Below are 20,249 nucleotides of genomic sequence, written 5' to 3'. Positions count from 1 at the left end.
CTCTTCGTGGTGCATAGATTAAGAAACACTCTTCTAGAGTAAGTCTGTTAAATCAGATATGAATTAAACAAAAGTCTTATAGATTTTTTTTTAGCTTTCTCCGTAGTTCCTCTGGAATCTCAGGTAACGGTTTGTAGCCATTTATCTTTCTTTTTTTTTTTTTTTGCCATTCAGACGGGAGTTGGAACCTACCTACCTACCTTCCTTCCTTCCTTCCTTCCTTCCCACGCCTCGCCTCCCCACCCCTCCCCTCCTCTTCTTCCTCCTCCTCCTCCCCTCCCCTCCTCTCCCCTTCCCTCCTCCCTTCCCTCCCTCCCTTCCTCCCACCCTCCTTCCCTCCTTTCCTCCTTCCCTCCTTCCCTCCTTCCCTCCCTCCTTTGCTTTGTCACCCAGGATGAAGTGCAGTGGCACAATCATAGCTCACTGCAGCCTCAAACTCCTTGGCTCAGGCGATCTTCCTGCCTCAGCATCCTGAATAGCTGGGACTACAGGCACATGCCACCATGCCCAGCTGGGAGTCAATATTCTATAAAAAAGGATCTCAGAGATTTCAAGATACTCTGTTTTAACAAAAGAGTGGGATGATTAGAGACAAGGAACCAAAGAAATGTAGCCCAAACTAGATTTAGGAAACAGTAGTTATGATTTTCATTTTTTCACTAGAACTATAAAATACTAATATCTAATTATACCCTTTTCTCCTTTTGTCCCTGTGTATAGTTTGGCAAGTGATAGATTATTAGTAAACATTGAATTAATGCTTCCACACGTATCTTGTTGTATCAGAGTGAGTTCTGTAGAACCTAGTATATGTGGTTTCTGTTTACCAACGTTAGCTTCATCTTTTTTCCCTTTAATTCTTTCCATGCTATCCCTCTCACCTCTGCCCCCTGACTACAGACAAAAATTAAAAACAGGCTGTAGTTCCCACTGAGAACTTGTGGTTGTTTTCAACCCCAGAGCACCACTTATTTTCTTCACCAGTAACGAATTCATAGGATCATAACTTCCAGTGAACCTTCTCTTAAACAGGTTTTCATTCAGGTTAATGTCAAGTCTTTGTATTCTGAATCTCTGTTTTACTTCTGCTGTTGTCCTGTTGTTTTATCTCATAGATAGGGAGACATTATTGAATGCCTACAAATGTGTATTGTTTCTGAAAAAGCTTTATGAGATTTGGATCACTGTGAACTAAAAACAATAACCACCTGGTCTCAATCTGCTGTCCAGAGGGACATAGTGTATGTGTGTAAGAGCATGAAATCTGCTTTGGTGGTAAGTGTAACTGAGTTACGTGGATTCAGCATTCCACGATGCCAGCCTCACGTGGTAAAGGAGCTGGGAAACCTAATTTTGTGCTTTCAAGGCTGTCCAGAAAGGGAGATAATATCAGGAAGAGAACATCTTTTTTATTTTTATGGAATATCACCCAGATAATAAGTGATGGAATGGAACTTAACTTCAGGAACACAGTTTTATGGTTTAAAAGAAAAAAATGTCTAAAACTTAGAGGTAAACCATCAGGATGATATTTGATACAGTAGACTAGCCATCAAAGTGACAGCAGGATTGTTTCCATTTTTATCTGGCCTCTTTAGTCAATCACTGTGCCTTTACTTTGCAGAGTGTTGTTCGCTGCCTGTGGCATCCAAAGCTGAACCAGATCATGGTTGGAACTGGAAATGGATTGGCTAAAGTCTATTACGACCCCAACAAGAGTCAGAGGTATTTCAAAAGTATTGCCTGTTTTAGATGGATGATAACAACTGGAGGGAGAGATTCCCCTCCACCGCCCACTATTATTTATTTCCCACTTTGATGGAAATCCACCCATTTAGAAAATGCAGCAAGCACAGAGTAAGGCCTCAAATTCCTGATATAGTGCTTTAAAGAGGATTTGAATATCGCCCTTGATCCACGCTGAATTCAAAGAGAAAGTTTCCTGGGGATTTTTAGTTCTTTAGCTGAAATGTTGAGTGCAAGGGGGAAAAAACGTTCTGCCCACTTTGCATACCACCGTGGACAGAGGCATTAAGAGTGATACATGTAAGAGATTAACAAAGCAGGGAACTAACCACTTACAGGAAATGAATCAGCTTGTCCATTTTGTTTCTTTCTTTTTTGGTTTCTAGCAGTTACTGGTTTGGATGTTTGGCAAGATTATTCTCTGCTCCCAGAAAGGGACAGCACAAATACATTTCCCTTCCACCCTCATGCCCACCCAATTGTCACACTTAAACATACCACTGTATTTCAAAGACTGTATTTCAAAGGTCTGAAAACTTAACTAGAGGTTCAGTCAGTTCCTCAGTTATTTCCATTTTGCTTAGGCACAAAGATGGACATGTGTCACCACCCAAAAAAGGATGGTTTTGTTTCTCTCTTTTAAAGTACAGTGACCGATTAGCTCTTTATTTAGAGTAAGATTTGGCTAACTAGCATTAAAATTCACATGTGAAATTCACTGGCGTCCCATATAAACCTGTTTTAAGGTCCCACATCCTTTGAGGAAAGGAAAGCCACCCTCTATTAATGAATATTCATTGACCATAATTTTGCTCTGAATAAAACCAGACAGCCCTGTCTTCCTTTAGAGCTTTCTGGACTAGAGTTGAAATCCTGGCCTTAAACAAGAAAGTATATTTATGGTATTTAAAAACAAATAGGATTTTATTTGTTTTTTAAAAAAGAAATTAAAAATGCTAATGTACTTAGGATGGGAGTCTGTTTCATTTGAGAAAATGATGAGCCTCATTTGATAGCATTTATTTAGAAGGCACTTTCTGTGGAATCTTTGCTTCAAGATATTTACTTATTTGTATTTGTTGAAAAGGGTAACTCTGTAATACTAAGGAGAAGTGCGATGTTCTAAGCACATTTTTGGTTAATCCCACACGTTCTTGGGCCATAGCCCCTTGGCAGCAGTGCCAAGACAACTCAGTTCCAGACACTTGTACTCTTGTGTTTGAGAAGTGGACGTATGCCATTTGTGGTGTAGACCACCCAGGTTGTTTTCGTCTAAAACGTAAACTAAAATCTGAATCCTATGACCTTTAGAGTGAAAAGATTGGTTAATTTTATTATTTAAGATCTTAAAATTTCACGTTATTCCTATACGTTTTGTAAACTCGTGTCCTGTTGCCCTGTTACGTCTTCAACCCTCTTGCTTGGTAATAACCACTGACTGACAGACTTGCTTTTCCATAAGTTTAAGCTCTTAGCACTGAAACCCATCTGCCCATCTGTTGCCATCCCTCAGAAAGTCAAGGACTTGTCTAGACAGAGTGTATGCACAGAGTATGTTCCTGAAAGTATCTCATGTTTTCAACATAGATTTTCTGTTTCTAAGACCAAGTAAAGAAACTAATTTGCTTTTACACCCCTTAGGGGAGCAAAATTATGTGTGGTTAAAACCCAGCGGAAGGCAAAACAAGCTGAGACTCTAACTCAGGACTATATCATCACACGTAAGTCATTAACATGCCTCTCAATCATGCGCCTCTGTGCTACTCTCATGTGGTGTTGATTGCATAGTTTTAGAGACAGAGAAAGCCCTCAGAATTCAGGCATATATTACAAAATTGCCCATTCATGTGGATAGGACTACAAGTCATGTAACAGCTAACCTCTTTGGCTTCTGTGACTCATCACAGGGATGAGGGTTATTTCATGCAATTTTCAACCCAAAAGGGAAAAGCCTATTTGAGTCCAACACATTACTTTATAGCAGTCTTTTCAAGAGTAAAAGTCTGTTCTAAGTGTAGACAAGAAAGAGTGCTGGTTTTGGAATCAGGGGGCCTGGGTTAGTCCAGTTCCACCTGGCAGTGTGATGTTGAACAACTTAACTTTTAATCAGGAGAGTGTGGCAACTAGAGGAAGGGTCTCTTCCAGCTTCCTCTGAAATTCTATGACTGTACGAGACTAATCCACAGGAATTTGTATATAAAATTAACTACCTGGGGTATGAGAAGAAAGCTTACTCGGGCAGAGTGGTTTTCTCTCAGGTATGTCACACAACCTCATTAATCTGGCAGATATGTGTTCCCAGAGCCACAATCTCAAAACGGCAACAGGTGACAGCTAGGAAAGAAATAGTGGATGCTTGGTGATTATCATTAGCGGATGGCCCTGTGGACTTTATAAGTGACTTAGTCTGGAGCCCAGGGGGCGCTGTACTGCTGGGTTTTCTCACTGGTGGTGGGTCTCCTATAAGACCAAGTCCCTTGGAGCTTATGACCAGTAAAGAGATCCGGGATCATGACACTTTTTGCAAGAGTAGAAGTGTTAAAGTCAATGTCATAACCAGTCTAGCTCATGTAATTACATGCGGCCTACTTAAATTCCTCCAGTCGTTTGAAGTGAAAAGCTATTTTTCCCCCTCCTAAAAATACTGTTGCGTTGTATTGCCCAACTGAGTGACGAGTGGCTATGTTTCTCAGCTCCCCTGACTCAAGGCAGGCATGTTTTACTGGTGAGTGATACGGTCTGGCCCCAGTTGGCAGTGTGGGTAGAGGGTAGGAGGGGATACTAGAAGAGTTTTTGAGGTGTTAGAGATATTTCATTCATATTATGAATTCCCTTTAGCCTTTCCCTTCCCTCCCCTGGTCACCTGGGAAAAGTTTCTTTTAAAGGGGGTTTAATCTGCATGTAAGAGTCAAAAGAAATTGTGCTGGTACTGTTTGGGGGCAAGAAAGAGAGTTGTGTAATACTTCCCCTGATAACTCCTTCTCACCTAGAATATTATACTGTTTTCCTTTTAAATTCTTATAATCTTTTATATTCTGAAATTTAATTTTGACGTTGAGTAAACAGCAACAGCAGTTGAACACATATTACTTCGGTTTTTATTTTCTTGTTTTGCTACTATATAGCAGGAGGGATAAGACCCCATTAAGTCCCCATGCCAAGAGATTTAGGCACCGCTTATATTCATGGCAACCTTTATCCCAGTTTCAGTGGGATAAGTGTTCCTCCCTTCCGGTTACTCAGTGTTGTCAACTCCTCCTGAGAGGTGGTCACATTTCAGAAATGTGTGAAGTGATTCCAGTGTTTATGAGACATCTGAGGAAACTTCAGGGTTGACAGCAAGCTGTTGGCATTATTTACATTTGGGTCCTGGAAGAAAAAATAAGAGGCAGTCCCAATATGTGTTTCTTTTCAAAACCACAGTAATTTTTAAGTGCTACCCATGGTTTAGGAGATGAGGAGCCTCATTAATTTTTCCGTGACAATATTTGACAGTATTTCCTGAGTGCCATTAGCTGCCAGAAGAAGTGAACAATGAGTCTGGTCTCAAGCAAAATTGGCTAATTGGTTACAGTAAGACTGTCTTTTATTATTAGACGAAGGCTGTCGTTATGACTTCCATTTCATCTTTCAGTTTTGGTCATGCTTTAGCTATGTTTTTGGATGGAAGGGTTATTATTATAATGAATTTTTTCAAATGTGACTTCTTGTAGCTCATGCCTTGCCTATGTTCCGCGAGCCCCGCCAACGGAGTACAAGGAAACAGCTGGAGAAGGACAGACTGGATCCCTTGAAGTCGCATAAACCCGAACCTCCTGTAGCAGGCCCAGGTGACTGTGATCCAGCTAGTGACCTGCAAGGGGGTTCAGAGGCAGGGTGGGGTAATCTATATAAAATTGCGAAGGTCTTTTGGGCCTGGGTGCTTCTTTGTCCTCAGAGAGATTTTACCACATAGTATTTTTTAAATGTTTTCTTTTTAGCAACAGAACTTTCAAGATCTGATGCAGAATCCAGATGTATAAAGCTGATAAAAACTCAGCTCCCATGCTGAAATAACGAGGAAGACCGGGGCCCTTTCTGCGTGGTCTCCAACCTGAGTTTCCTAGCAGGCCTCAGTGGAATTCTGGGGCTCTTTGGAACCCAGTATTAAAACCAGTGCTCTCAATATTGGCTTAATATACAACACTGGGCATTTTGACCAGAATCCAGGCTAAATTAGGTTTCACACAAGGCAGAAAGTGACCGTGATTTAGTTTTGTGTTGATATCACTAGGAGATGAATAAATTTTTAAAGAAGTAAGTACCAGAAGAAAGTTAAGCAGCACTGGCTAATAGTACAGCACATACCTTCACTAGAGTTTCATTTTCTGTTATCATCTGTGTAGTTTCTATTTGGTCTGCTCCTTCAGCATAGAAAACATTTTGCATATCTATCTTAATTATTTTTTTCTAACACCATCCTAACCAAAGTTTTCAAATAATATTCTTGTTTGGATTATCGTGAACCCTTCTAACTAGGCAACTTAGTCTCAAGACACTCCCTCTCTCCCACCTCACCTCTATTTGTCTTATACACAGCTTTAATTTCTATCCCTGTAGCTTTACACCTTCTCTCCTGCTCTGATCTTCTGAGATTTCTGTTGGTTCACTCCTGTCCCCAAATATGCACTGAACTTTTTTCTTTCTGCATTTTTGTACTTAACCCATTCTCCTTATTGAAAATAATGTTCTTTACTTCCTGAGCTTTCACAAATTGGATCCATTTCTTTCATAAAGACCTGTTCAACCACCTCAGCCTGAAGTGCTATCTTCTAAGTTCCATAATAGTTGCTGGCCATATAAATTATCTTGCAGTTAATTATTTCCTGCCTTATTTAGTTTATTCTTATCTTGATTTATAAAATTAATCTTTTAGTGTTATTTGGCTTTTCGTATGTTTATTTTGTTTACCTAAAAAGTCTTACATTTTTTTGAGTACCAGTCACTATACTAGCTGCTAAAGTTCCAGTGGGGAACATATCCCTGCCCTTAAAGAGGTTCCTATTTCACAGGGCAATTACAGTACAGCAGAGCAACATGAATCAGCGTGTTCAGCTTATTTGTTTTCTCTTGTAATACTCAGCAAATTACCTGTACAGTACCAAGATGTCAAGCTCTAAGATATGTTTAAATAGCATCTCATGAATATTGGTTATTTGTGTTGATTGAATTCTAAATGTTCATGCCAGAGGAACTTTTTAAAGCATATACATGGCAAACTATCTGTAATTTTTTCTATATTGGCATCATTCCGTAAGTTAAGCAAACTGAGACATAAAAAAAAAAAAAAAAAAAAAAAAAAAACCCTTCCTATTTAAAAGTGTTATGGGGAAGTTGAGGTTTGGTGACCTCTTACTTTGGTTCTGATTGTCATAAATCTAAGCCAAAAGGATGACACTCAAGTACTCTCAAGACTTGTGTTCAGATAAGTACAGTATATACAGATATACCTATGTATCCTCATGCTCATTCAGTTTCTAATTTGAATTTTTTTTCTTTTGCAACAGGTCGTGGTGGCCGAGTTGGAACCCATGGGGGCACTCTCTCTTCCTATATTGTGAAGAACATTGCTTTGGACAAGACTGATGACAGCAATCCTCGGGAAGCCATTTTGCGTCATGCCAAAGCAGCAGAAGACAACCCATATTGGGTTTCTCCAGCATATTCCAAGTGAGAATACAGCTTTTTAAAATAGGAAAATTGTTATGTTTAATGAATTGGGGAGAACATAACAATGTTTTTGGGGTCTAACTTCTCTGTTTCTTATTTCAAACTTAGGTATGAAACATGGGCCAGATACTCATAGTCTTTATGTCTAGGCATTTGTTTGTATCATAACTAAATGTCATGAATTTTAAAACTAGACCAGAGTTGTAGTGTAGTGTAAACCATTATGTAAAGCCCATCTTGCCTATGATTAAAACAAACAACAAACAAATCACTGCTTATTTGCATTATCTTAGTTGAGGAGGGTTAAGAGCAAATGAAGCAGTTTGTAGGTCTGATATTATGGACTCACTTTTATTTATAGAGCTGCGTAAGTAAGTAACACTGCAGAGTAAATCCTGCCTGCTCATATTCCCTCAGATAGATTAGTATGGATGAATAAGTAGTGGTTCTTAAAGCCACCAAACCAGCTACATTTGCAGTAAAAATAGGTACTATTATAGAATTTTCCATTTTTATTTTCATTTATTTATTTAGAGTCAAGATCTTGCTCTGTTGCCCATGCTGGAGTACAGTGGTGTGATCATAGCTCACTGTAACCTCAAACTCCTGGGCTCAAAGGATTCTCCTTCCTCAGCCTCTTGGACAGCTAGCACCACAAGCATGCACTGCCACACCCAGCTAATGTTTTAATTTCTTTGTAGAGACAGGGTCTCACTATGTTGCCCAGGCTGGTCTTGAACATCTGGTCTCTAGTAGTCCTCCCACCTCAGGCTCCCAAATGCTCGGATTACTGGCCAGAATTTTCAGTTTCTAAATTTTAAAACTGTTTATTTGATTTAATTTAAAATTTATAGAAAAGTTGGCAGAAATAGTACAGAGAGTACATATAGTCTGTTCACCCAACTTCCTTCTAATTTAACACCTTACATTATCATAGTACAATCAATTATCAAAACTAAAAACTAACATTAGCATAACACTATTAACTAGGCCAGATGTGTTGGCTCACACTTGTAATCCTGGCACTTTGGGAGGGCAATGTGGGCAGATCACTTGAGGTCAGGAGTTTAAGACCAGCCTGGCCAACATGGTGAAACCCCATCTTTACTAAACATACAAAAATTACCCAGGTGTGGTGGTATGCGCCTGTAATCCCAGCTACTCAGTAGGCTGAGGCAGAATTGCTTGAACTGGGGAGGCAGAGGTTGCAATGAGTGAAGATTGCACCACTGCATTCCAGCTTGGGCGACTGAGTGAGCCCCTGTCTCAAAAAAAAAAAAACAACAACAAGCTATTAACTAAGCTATAGACCTCACTTAGTTTTTGCCAGTTTTTTACTAGTGTTGTTTCTCTGTTCCAGGATCCCATATTGTACTTAGTTGTTACTTCTCCGTAGTCTCTTCCCATCATAACAGTTACCTTTCCTATCTTTCATGATTTTGATGCTTTTAATAAATACTGATCAGTTATTTTGTAGACTTTCCCTCAGTTGGGGTTTGCTTGATATTTTCCTATATTTGGAATGAGACCAATTATGTTTGGAAAAATAACACAAGAGGGGTGTTGTATCCTTCTCAGTGGATGTCTTATTACTAGTGATGCTAACCTTGGCCACTTGCTTAAGGTTTTATCTGCCAAGTTTCTCCACTGTAAAATTGCTTTCATTCTATTTTCAGTTGATAAACTTCTTGGGAGTGATATTTTAAGACTATGCAAATCCTGTTTCTCCTCAAACTTTTTTGGTCTAATTTTAATCATCTGTAAATGAATTTGTGTATAACAATTATTACTATGGTGTTTGCCTAATGGTGATTTTCTGTTTACCTCTTTTCTTGTGTGTTTATTAGTTGGAAGTCTACCTAGAGGAAAAGTTGTCCCTTTTCCCGCATTGATTTATTTTTCAAGTATTTAAAAAATATTGGTATGGTCTCATTTTATTCTGTGAGTTAAAATCTAATACTATCATCATTTAGTTTGTTGCTCAAATTGTTCCAGCTTTGGCCAATAGAAGCTCCTTCAGAATGGCTCCTGTCATCTTTTTCAAGCTCCTATATATTTTTTGAATACTTCCTTACTTTCTGGCACCACAAGATGTTACAGATTCATCTTTGTTTTTCTTACCTCCGTTCTGGAGTCAGCCACTTCTCCAAAGAGCCGTGGCTCCTTTCAGTAGAAACCAAGGGCTGGGTGCTGGATGTGCTTCTTACTACTGGAGTGCCATTGCTTCCAGGTCCTCTCTGCTGACAAAGCTAGGAAGTATATGTGTGCATACTAAGCTACCCCTCTACACACATCTGTGTTTCTGAACATATTAATATTTTTTTAAACTATAGTTTGAATTGATGTTTCTGATTTTAGTCCTGTATCACAGGTTCCATAACTTTTCCCCTTTCCATATTTGTAACTTCTTTTCTCTATTAATGAGAAGCCCAGCTCTTATTTGTTCAATTCTGGCATATATATAAACTAGTTTTAGAATTGCTAACCCATATTCCTGTAAGAATCACTTTTCCTATCTACATTGCATAGTTTACAGTTCTTTTTGTCTTTAGCTTTAGGTATACTTTCTTCACCACCCTAGTGATTGTGACTATGAAATGCAGTTAGGTTCATTTGCTGGTGTTTATATCCCTTTTTCAGGATTTTCTTCACATTCTGTTTATTTTTGGGAGTGTGTAAAGTATTACTGTGTTGCTAGGAGTCAGAGCTTTAAAAGAGATTTGCTTAGAGAAGTGTCTCTTCCTCCTCATTCCTGCTCCCCTTTTTCTTTTCCCAGTCCCCCCTTTTTTCACTCCCTTTCCTATCCACCCCCTGTAGCTAAATAATCTCTTCAGTTCCTGGTTTATCTTTTGTGTGTTTCTTGAGCAGATATTTAAGTATTTTCTTATATCCCCATATTTCTTACATGAAATGTAGCATAATGTAAGTCATCTTTTTTTCTTTTTTTGGTTTTAAGTTGCATTTGAAAATCTTCGGTGAAATGTAATTACAACATATGAACACATGTATAGAGTAAAATGTCACCATATTTAATATACAAATACTACCCAGAACCAGCTTTTATCACATTATTGCTAATCTGTGATTATCCACAAAGTAGTTGGTTATCTAAATGTTCCTTCATTAACATTTTAATATGAAATTTAACTTTAAATGAACTTTGGGAGTACTATTTATAAATATGTTAGCAGCTTTTTTGTTATGCCATTTTTGATATTTGAAGTGATCAGTTTAGGATTTTAGTTTCTTGTTATCCCCCATCTTTATTGTGGTATGATTGATTTAAAATTTAGTATGTATTTAGTTATATGACGATATAAATTAAGTCATATTGATTTGCTTTTTTTTTTTTTTTTGGCTTTGCTTCTTTTTCACGTAGAAGTATGCCCTAGAAATCCCTCTACATCATTTCATAAAGCTCACTCTCATTTATTTTCACAGTCGTGTAGCACTCCATTGTATGAATTTATCGTAGTTAATTCAACCATTCTATATATGGATATTTAGGTTGTTTCAATATTTTGTAATCACTAACAATGCTATATAGTGAATAAACTTACAGACATGTATTTTTGTATTGTTGGAGGTATATTCAAGTTTTTTTCCTTGATGTCTTTATTGAATGTTTTCTCTTTAGTTATGAGAAAACTGGATGGTGATTACTTTTTAAAATATTGCTGTACTGGAAAAAGTCTTTTATTAACCAGCTCAGCCTTTATACTGCTACCAGTCCCCTGTGTACTCATTATTAGGAACTACTTTGCTTCATACAAAAACACATCATCTTAGCATACATTCCTTAGAAGCAGGCCCTGAGATAAAGATTTACATAAAGGTGATATATTAGGCTTTGTTCCCAGAGAAAATCAGTAGGAAAATAGAGATGTGTCATGAAGCTATCGAGTGTGCAGTATTAAGCCAAGTCCCAGGGAGGGTCACTTTGGCTTAATCCTGCAGGGTAACCCTGGAGACTGTGGTCAGAGTTGCCCTTGTCAGGGGCATGGCAGCTGGAGTATTCATACCCCCTTATTTGTTGGTCATTGGTGATGGTTGGAGATGGGGTTGGGAAAGACACTTCCAGGCACTGTCGGCTCTCCAGGGCTTTAGAGATAGGTGCTGCTGCTATGAGTGAAAGCACATTGCCCAATAATGCTAAAAGGATTTGAGGTAATCGAGGGGAAGCATTGTGTCCTCTGCTGTATGTACTATGGCAGAACAGACTATGTAATATCAATGGTGGTTGTTCACAATTTATATTTGTAAACAATACAGATGGAACATGTCTGAAAAGTGAATTGGATAATATCACAACAGCTAAGAGGTCATATCAAGGCTGGCCAGTGAAATAGTATGCTTTAGCCTTCACTTGAATAGTATTTATGTATGTATAAACTATTCCATGTCAACACATCATTGGCAGTCAGATAAACTTACAGATTATGCCTGTGTTGACACTTCTGTTTTTAATAGAATATTTTCCATTATTATTAGGGATTTTTTTTATACTTCAAAAACCTTGTTCAGAAACATACTAAAGATTTGTTAAGAAAACAGTCATATTTAAAATGGGTTAAACATGTTGCACATCATTTCGAAGGCTAACTGTTCCAAATATGTATGTCTATGTTTACACACAAATCATTGAGATGTCTTCAAAAATATTGATATAAATACTATGTGCAGATTATTCATTTATATTTGCAATGTATAATTTAACAATATTAGCAATGTATAATTAGAAGGTGTCAAATACCTAACTTACCATTGGAGAAAATGAAACATCCAGAAGATAACTTTTAAAATCTGCTGGGTAGCAGGTCATTGCTAGAACCCAGACCAGGAACCTGACAGAATTTCCAGGTTATTGTTCTGACATCTAATAATGAGTTCTTTTGATAAAGGATTAACTTCAATTCAGTATGTGATTTTCATGTCTGAGATTTAAATTAGTACATACATACAGTTAAAAAAAAAATCCAGTGGTACTAAAGGTAAACAATGGAAATTTGAAAGCCTGTCTTTCATTTAACCCCTAGTTCCTTTGTTCTACTACTTAGAGATACCAACTGCTACAAGTTATTACATATCCTCTGTGTGAGAGACAGATGTATGTGTAGACACATTTGTTTAAAAATGCAGGTATATAGCATGTTTCACAAGCTGATTTGTGGTTTTGTTTTTTACTTAGTACACATTGGAAGATTGGGCCAGATCCATCCAAGACATATTTAGCCCATTCTTTTTACTTCATTTGCCTATTCAATTGTATGGTTATATTATGCTTTTATAAAAATTATACTTTCTCGAATGACAGTTACCTTTTTTTCAGCCTTTTTCTTTTATAAACAATACTGAAATTGGTATCTTTGGACATATATATTTGTTCACATGCGCAAAACTTCTAGAAATTTTTATCTTTGCCTATCAGATTGGTGAAAATGTATAATTTATAATTTTTACCTATATTTTTATCATTTTTTAGCATCTTAAGATGCTAAAAGGGGCTTTAACAAAGCCCTTTTCTTGTGAACTACTTATGTCTTTTGCCTTTTTTCCTATTTGTCTTCTTCTTACTGATTTGTAAGAGTTATGTATATTAAGCAGATTAACCCTTTGTATATCATGTATGGCAAATACTTCTCCCAGTTGTCGTTTTTTATTTTACTTTGTTTATGCCATTTTTCTCATGTAAAAAATATTATTTTAATGTGGTAAGATTTAGAAATGGGGTGGGAGGGCACTCTTTTGGTTTTAGTTAGGAAGAATCTACCATCCAAGATTAGTCTTGAAATTCTCTCATATTCCCACTTAATGATTTTTTTTAAGAGTTAAATCTTCTTTGCCATGGAATTATTTTAGTGAAAGGAGTGAATTTGTTATATTCATTACTACAAATTTGGTGTCTTAAAAAATAGAAATTGGTTCTGTCACAGTTCTGGAGACCAGAAGTCTGAAATCAAGGTGTTGGCAGGATTGTACTTTCTGCAGAGACTCCAGGGGAAAATTCATTCTATGTTTCTACCTTCTAGAGGTTGCCTGATGCCTTGACTTATAGTCACATCACTGTAATGTTTGCCTAGTCTTCACATTGCCTTTTCCTTTGTGTTGGTCTTCTCCTTTACTCTCTTGTAAGGATACTTACAGTAGCATTGATAGCCTACCCAAGATAATCCAGGATTATCTCCTTATCTGAAGATACTGACCCTTTTTTCAAATGAGAGAACATTCACAGGTTCCAGTGATTTAAAGTGGATGTCTTTGGGGGGATCATTTTTTCAACCTATCATAGTAGAGTTCTAATTTAATTATTTCCAGTTGGTTAACCAGTTACTATAGCACTTTCTATTGTACTATTTAATTTTCCTCATTAAATTGAAGTACCTTTATTATACCTGATATACTTATGAATTTTAATCAATTTCTGGGTTCTCTGTTCTGTTCTGTCAATTGGCCTGGCTCTGCAAGTATCAATACCAAACAGTCTTAATTATTGTAGGGCTGCCTGTTCTCATTATTTTTATGAGTATGTGTCTCTATGACTTTATTAGGTTATCTAGTAACCTCCTCCCAAAAAATTAATGATATGGGCTTGAATTATATGTACATATTAATTTAGATAGAATTTATAATTTTCTAGTAACCTCCTCCCCAAGAATTAATGATGCAGGCTTGAGTTATATGTACATATTAATTTAGATAGAATTTATAATATTGATTCTTTCAAACCAAGAGCAGAGTTGTCTTTCTAGTCACATCACTATATCCCACAGTAGTATTTTCTTCATATAGACCTGTCACATTTCCTTTTAAGTTTATTTCTATTTATTTTGTCTTGTACTGTTGTAAATAGAGTTTTTTCTTATGCTAAATTTAGAACTTCTTTGTATATGGAAATACTATGCAGCTATATATATGTGTGTTATTTATATATATATTAGTTTTGTATCCAGCTGTTTATTATATTTTCTTATATATGTTTAAAATAATTTTTATTCACTTAGCTTGGGCTTTGCAGGTATAAAATTATATCATATGAAAGTAGTAAGTTTACCTCCTCCTTGCCAATTTGTATAACTACTATTTATTTTTATCTAACTGCATTGACTACTGCCAAAACAATTTTAAATAACATCAGTGATAGTATACATCCTTTTTTCTATTAACTTTAACAGGAGTGATTCTATTACATTACACCTTATAAAATTTTCCTTTTTGTAGGTGAAAAAAAATCAGTAACAGTAGTTTTATGTTATTCAACCTAATGATATTTCCACATAAAACATGACAATGTTTGAAAACACACAAGATGTTAAGAAAGAATTCTTTATTTATTCATACATCGAGATTTACTGAACACCTACTATATGTTAGATACTGTTCTAGGTTGTAGGGATATAGCTGCCTTATGGAGTTTATATGTTAATAGAGACAGACACTAAAATAAATATATAAATATTAAGTGGTAATAGTGCTAAGAAGAAAACTGTAAGAGGGATATAAGAGGGGCATAGAGTCATCACGGGGAGAACGGGTGCTATTTTAGATACAGTGGTCAGAGAAGAACCTCTACAAAAGTTACCTTTGACCTGAGTGAAATGAGGGTGAGCCACGCAGATACCTAGGGGAAAAGCATTCCATGCGGCAAACACAAGATGCCTTTATCGAATTTCTTAATCTCTGTGGAAGTGATCACAAGATTTTTCTACTGCGATCTGTGAATAGGATGAATTATGTTACTAGATTTCCTAACACTGAGCCATCCTGGCATCTTTGATATGACTGTCATATGATTGTAGTTGAGTCTTTCTAAGGTGTTAGGCTAGGCTGGCTTCCTAAAAATGTTGTATGTTTTTCTTTTCTATATGTACCCTCAAACTGTTTTGAATATATTTGCACTTACCTATTTAATAAAGATTTGATAGAATTCATCTGTAAATGTGAAAGCTTTTGTGGAGTAGAGGGTGAGTAGTAATTCCTTAATTTTTCTCTTTTCTGTTCCCTCCTGGCAAATAGTCTATCAGATTTTTCTGACTCTCCTGAGGCTGTTTGGTAATTAATATTTTCTTGGACAATCATTCATCCAGATTTTTAACTTTCTTTAAGTAAAAATTAATTGAAGCTGAAAGTGTTTTTGTTCACTGGTGACCATTACCTAAAGATATTTTTCTGCATTAGAGGTGATTCAGTTATGTTTACAAATGAATTTGTGCTAGCATTAATTGCAGCTCTGCAAGGTAGGTAGATCAGGTATTGTTGTAGCCTCACTTTGCTTGTGAGGAGGCTGCAGCTTAGAGAGCTGCAATTAACAATGACTGAAACTAGAACTAGACGTTAGTTCTCTTGATCCCTACCCTAATGAGCTTTCCAGGGGCTGTCTCTTAATACATACTTTTCTGTTGCTGCATTTTGCTATCATCTCTTTGCTCCCACCCAATTTTGACACCTTGCATTTGTTGCATACTAACTAAGTTCATGGCACTGTCTGTCTGTGGCATGTAATTTGTTAGCCAGGATTGCAGTGCTGTTTCTTCTGTGTTCACCTGCTAGAGTATACTGTTTACTGCCAAGTAGCGAAGTATTTGAAAGGAAGCTAATATTTAAAAGGATCTTTTTGTAAAGGTCACTGTAATTGAGAATGTGTGTCTGGTTGGTTTTTTTTCACTGCAATTGACTTCTGTCAGTGATGAAGATTTATTTACTGTATCTCACTTTATCACAGAAAAGCACAATTAGACATTCCACAAATGTACCTGCCTACACATGACATATACTCACCTGTATTCACTGGTGATAACAAAGAGTCTTTGAAGAGTTTGCTTTTATAGATTGAGTATTTAAGTATCATTCCTGGCCCTAGCAATGTAATAGCCATGAAAATTTTCAAACACAGCAGTATCACAGAGGACTCTTGTTCAGCTACGCATGGGCAGATTCAGTTTCAGTTTGTTGTTAGAAGATGCTGCTGGAGGGAGAGGAAAGGAGCTGGCTATGGAATGGGCAGGACGTAGATCCAGAATGCTATTAGCTTACACATGAGACAGGGATAGATGTGTGTGGGAGCCTGGACGCTGGCCAGCAGTCTGACAGCGTGACAGCTCTGTCAACCATGTCACTTTTCTTGCCAGATAGGCTGCCATTATTGCTGGTTCAGTCAATTTAATTTTCAGTGTGCATATCTTGTCTGATACTGGATATGTGAATATGTGTGTGTATGTATGTGTTAAAATATCATTCCCACCTATAAAGGGTCTATTTAAAGTCGTGTTGAATTGTAGGCAGTATTTAAAGAAGTTACTCTGTGAGCAAATGAAGGTTTGTATATTGTTTGTGTCAGGAAGAAACATAAATGCACAGAGAGAAAATATATTTTTCCAGAGTTACATTTAGGTGACTAATTTTCACTCTCCACTGTATTCCTTTGTAGAAGCCAACCACTTCTGAAAGTGGTTTTGTGAACTGCCTGCATGTGTGAGTGGTATATGTAGGTTTTTTTGTTTTGTTTTGTTTTGTTTTTTCAGGGCAGGGGGTGTTTAAAAATGCAGATTTTTAGACTCCATTCTAAACCAACTCAAGAGGGCTTTGTGGGATTGGGGCTGGGAATCTCATAGTAGGAGATGCCCCAGGTAATTGTTTTGCACACTAATGTTTGATAATAGTACAAAAGCAATTATGAAAAACAAGCAACCAATTATTCTCCTTAAGAAAATTCAAGCCGGGCGCAGTGGCTCACGCCTGTAATCCCAGCACTTTGGGAGGCCAAGGCAGGTGGATTACGAGGTCAAAAGATCGAGACCATCCTGGTCAACATGGTGAAACCCCGTCTCTACTAAAAATACAAAAAATTAGCTGGGCATGGTGGCGCATGCCTGTAATCCCAGCTACTCAGGAGGCTGAGGCAGGAGAATTGCCTGAACCCAGGAGGCAGAGGTTGTGGTGAGCTGAGATAGCGCCATTGCACCCCAGCCTGGGTAACAAGAGCGAAACTCCGTCTCAAAAAAAAAAAAAGAAAAAATTCAAATTTGCTGACTAGATCATTTCAGTTATAGAAATTCATAGTGAAGAAATATTATTTGCATTACAAAATTATTTCCTTTAAAAAATAGCACGCAGCCAGGTGCATTGGCTCACGCCTGTAATCTCAATACTTTAGGAGGCCGCAGTGGGTGGATCACAAGGTTAGGAGTTTGAGACCAGCATGGCCAACATGGTGAAACCCCATCTCTGCTGAAGTTACAAAAAATTAGCCTGGCATCATGGCATGCGCGGTCTGGGAGACAGGATGAGACTCCGTCTCAAAAAAAAAAAATAGCAAGCTGCTATATTGTGTTTAATATATAAAGTAATTTATCAAATATATTCTACATACAACTTTTGGAAAATACATCTATTATATGAAGTGAGAAACACCTGATAGCTGAAGCAAGGTATATAATAATAATGATACTTTTATTGTACTTATATTATGCCAGGCTTGTTTTAAAACTTTATAGATATTATTAATTTAATCATCACAGCAGCCCTATGAGGTAAGTGTTATTATTGTCCCCATTTTACAGATAAGGAGACTGAGGCTTATAATTTGACCAAAGCCACAGAGGTAGCAAGTGGTAGAATTGGAATTTGAATGCGAGCGTTCTGGCTTCAGAATCAAGCCGATAACTGTAACTAAGTACAGTGTACTGCTTTTCATCATAAAGCAACTGGTAGTAGTTATGAGAAAACTTGAGTAATAGTGAAGCTAAAATATTATTGTGTGAGCCAGCATGGTGTAGCAGAGGGAACACTGGACTAAGAATCAGAAGTCCTGAGATTTAGCTCCAGCTCCGTTACCTTCTGGTGAATTACCTTCACTGAGGCTGTTCTGATCCATGAAGTTGGACAAGGCTACACCAATGCCCAACTTTCATGCATGTTTTCTAATAGAAATTGTGGCACACCGTTATGTATCTTATACATGGGAACTTGACCTGGGCTGTCTCCAGCCTGCATGTTCTTTAAAGATTTTATTGTTGTAACTTATCTATTTGGTGATAAGGTGGCTAATGGCAATTTTGTAGGATTCTTTCTGTTTCTCTTTTCCTCTCTCTCTTTTTTTTTCCTATTTTCATAATTTCCGTAGGTCTCATGTATGTTCTTTTCTCCATCTTCAGTCTTGGAATTCTCACACATAGCATAATGATTCAGTATACCCTATTTATGAGTCGGAGATGTGTTTACTTTCTAAAATGTTACATGTTCATTTCCTGAAGAAAATAAAAATTCTTTATCTAGAAACATCTTGTTGCCTCTTACCTTCTTTTATGTGCCTAATATTTAAAAACAAAAAACAAAAAACAAAAAAAAACTTTGATTAGCTCTTCACCAGAAAAAAGGAACCATTTCAAGTGGAATTTTTTGGTCAAGGCTTTTATTTAATCTTAATAATTCTGCAATTGTGATGAGTGGGTCAGAGTTCACCTGGGCCGTATTCTTTCTAACAGGGTTAACAAGTGTGTCAGATTGAAAGTCATGGTTATAATTGACTTTGACTTTGAGGTTTTCCTTCATAATAAACAATGGGCCCTGAGCCAAAATAGCTTGTGGTTTATACTCATGTACTGATGACTAAGTAATGCAAGTGATTTCGCCTCATACTTGCTCTATTACCCTGGAGCTCACTTTACGCTCTTTCAATGAATCATATCAGAGGAACATCCATAATTAAAAAGAATTTGACCCGTGGACTTTCCACTGCAGCTGAAAACATTTTGACAACTTCACTCTGGCCTGAATGCTAGAGAAGGGCCGTGTAGAAGACATAGGTCAAAGCTTAGTCAGAAGAGAGAGGATAGTCCTGCTAATACTTTGAATGTCTCACATAAACAATGCACCCCAAAATGCCCTTTTAGAAAATTGCAGAGGGACTCTTTATTCATTACTGGCTGCTCTACACAAAATTCCTCTGGATGGAATCACTGAAGGTGGGACTTGGTTTCTGTTATTTTTCTGCAGTATACGGTTGCTGGAAAAGACTCACTTTGTACAAATGATCTTGAGAATCAGCAAAAAATATTAAGAGAAAAATGAATCAGCACAAAGTATCAGCTATTCAGAACTTCTAGATTTGAGAAAGACATTTGCTTAAGCTTTTCTGTTTTCTTTATGAAATCATATTAACTATTACCAAATGCAGAGTTACTGAAGCTAAAGCAAAATAAAACAAAAAAATCTTCTAGCCTTTCCTTGATTAGCTTATTTAATGATTGGCAGCAATGACTATGCTGATGCCTAATCTGCTCTCCTTTTCTTGTTATCTCTAGTAAACAAATTGACATTTATAATCAAATGGAAAATGTTTACTCTTCCCCAAATGAATTACTCAAACTGGAAAATGCAAGGTTCACGTCAGCCCTCTTAAGTTTAGGTTTTAAATTAATCATCAGAAACATGGGTAAGTATGGGCCATAAACCAGTATACCCAGTAGTCTGGTTAAAGCTGACTTAGTTAAGATAGATACTTCAGTGGTTCTCCAGTGAGGCTTGCTAGATCCCCATTAACCTGTTGTATACCCACAGTGATTATATATTTGGCTAAATGGAATGTTTCCCTTACCAACTTTTCCTACAAGTCAGTCCCTTTATAGGCTTTTGTTTTGGGCAAGGGAGATCATCTGCCATGAGGCAGTAAGCTTGAGTTGATAATTTCTTGTCTCTTGAGAAATGAGGTATACAATTCTGGAGGAATTGTTAGCTAGAAGACAAAGAATGGGTAGGGAACAGAATTGCTTTCTGGAAGTGGTGGAATATATTTCTTG

General features: G+C 37.1%; 1 protein-coding gene across 6 annotated transcripts in view; it reads left to right on the top strand.

Annotated features, from left to right (window-relative positions):
• The window catches only part of WDR70 (WD repeat domain 70), a 438,306-nt gene that overhangs the window by 297,577 nt on the left and 120,480 nt on the right, over window positions 1-20,249 (top strand). For all 6 annotated transcript variants that reach the window (XR_012513868.1, XR_012513869.1, XR_012513870.1 and 3 more), the window contains 4 exons: window positions 1,625-1,725; window positions 3,388-3,467; window positions 5,460-5,576; window positions 7,293-7,455. Coding sequence is in view for 2 of the 6 variants with exons in the window: in XM_074386536.1 (XP_074242637.1) it covers window positions 1,625-1,725; window positions 3,388-3,467; window positions 5,460-5,576; window positions 7,293-7,455 (461 nt within the window). In the remaining 4 variants the exon portion in view is untranslated. The remainder of the gene's footprint in view (window positions 1-1,624; window positions 1,726-3,387; window positions 3,468-5,459; window positions 5,577-7,292; window positions 7,456-20,249) is intronic.

The sequence above is a fragment of the Saimiri boliviensis genome, chromosome 1 (assembly GCF_048565385.1).
Source record: "Saimiri boliviensis isolate mSaiBol1 chromosome 1, mSaiBol1.pri, whole genome shotgun sequence".
Taxonomy (NCBI): Eukaryota; Metazoa; Chordata; class Mammalia; order Primates; family Cebidae; genus Saimiri; species Saimiri boliviensis.
The sequence above is the reverse complement of the archived record's forward strand: the minus strand, read 5'-3'. Positions and strand labels throughout refer to the sequence as shown.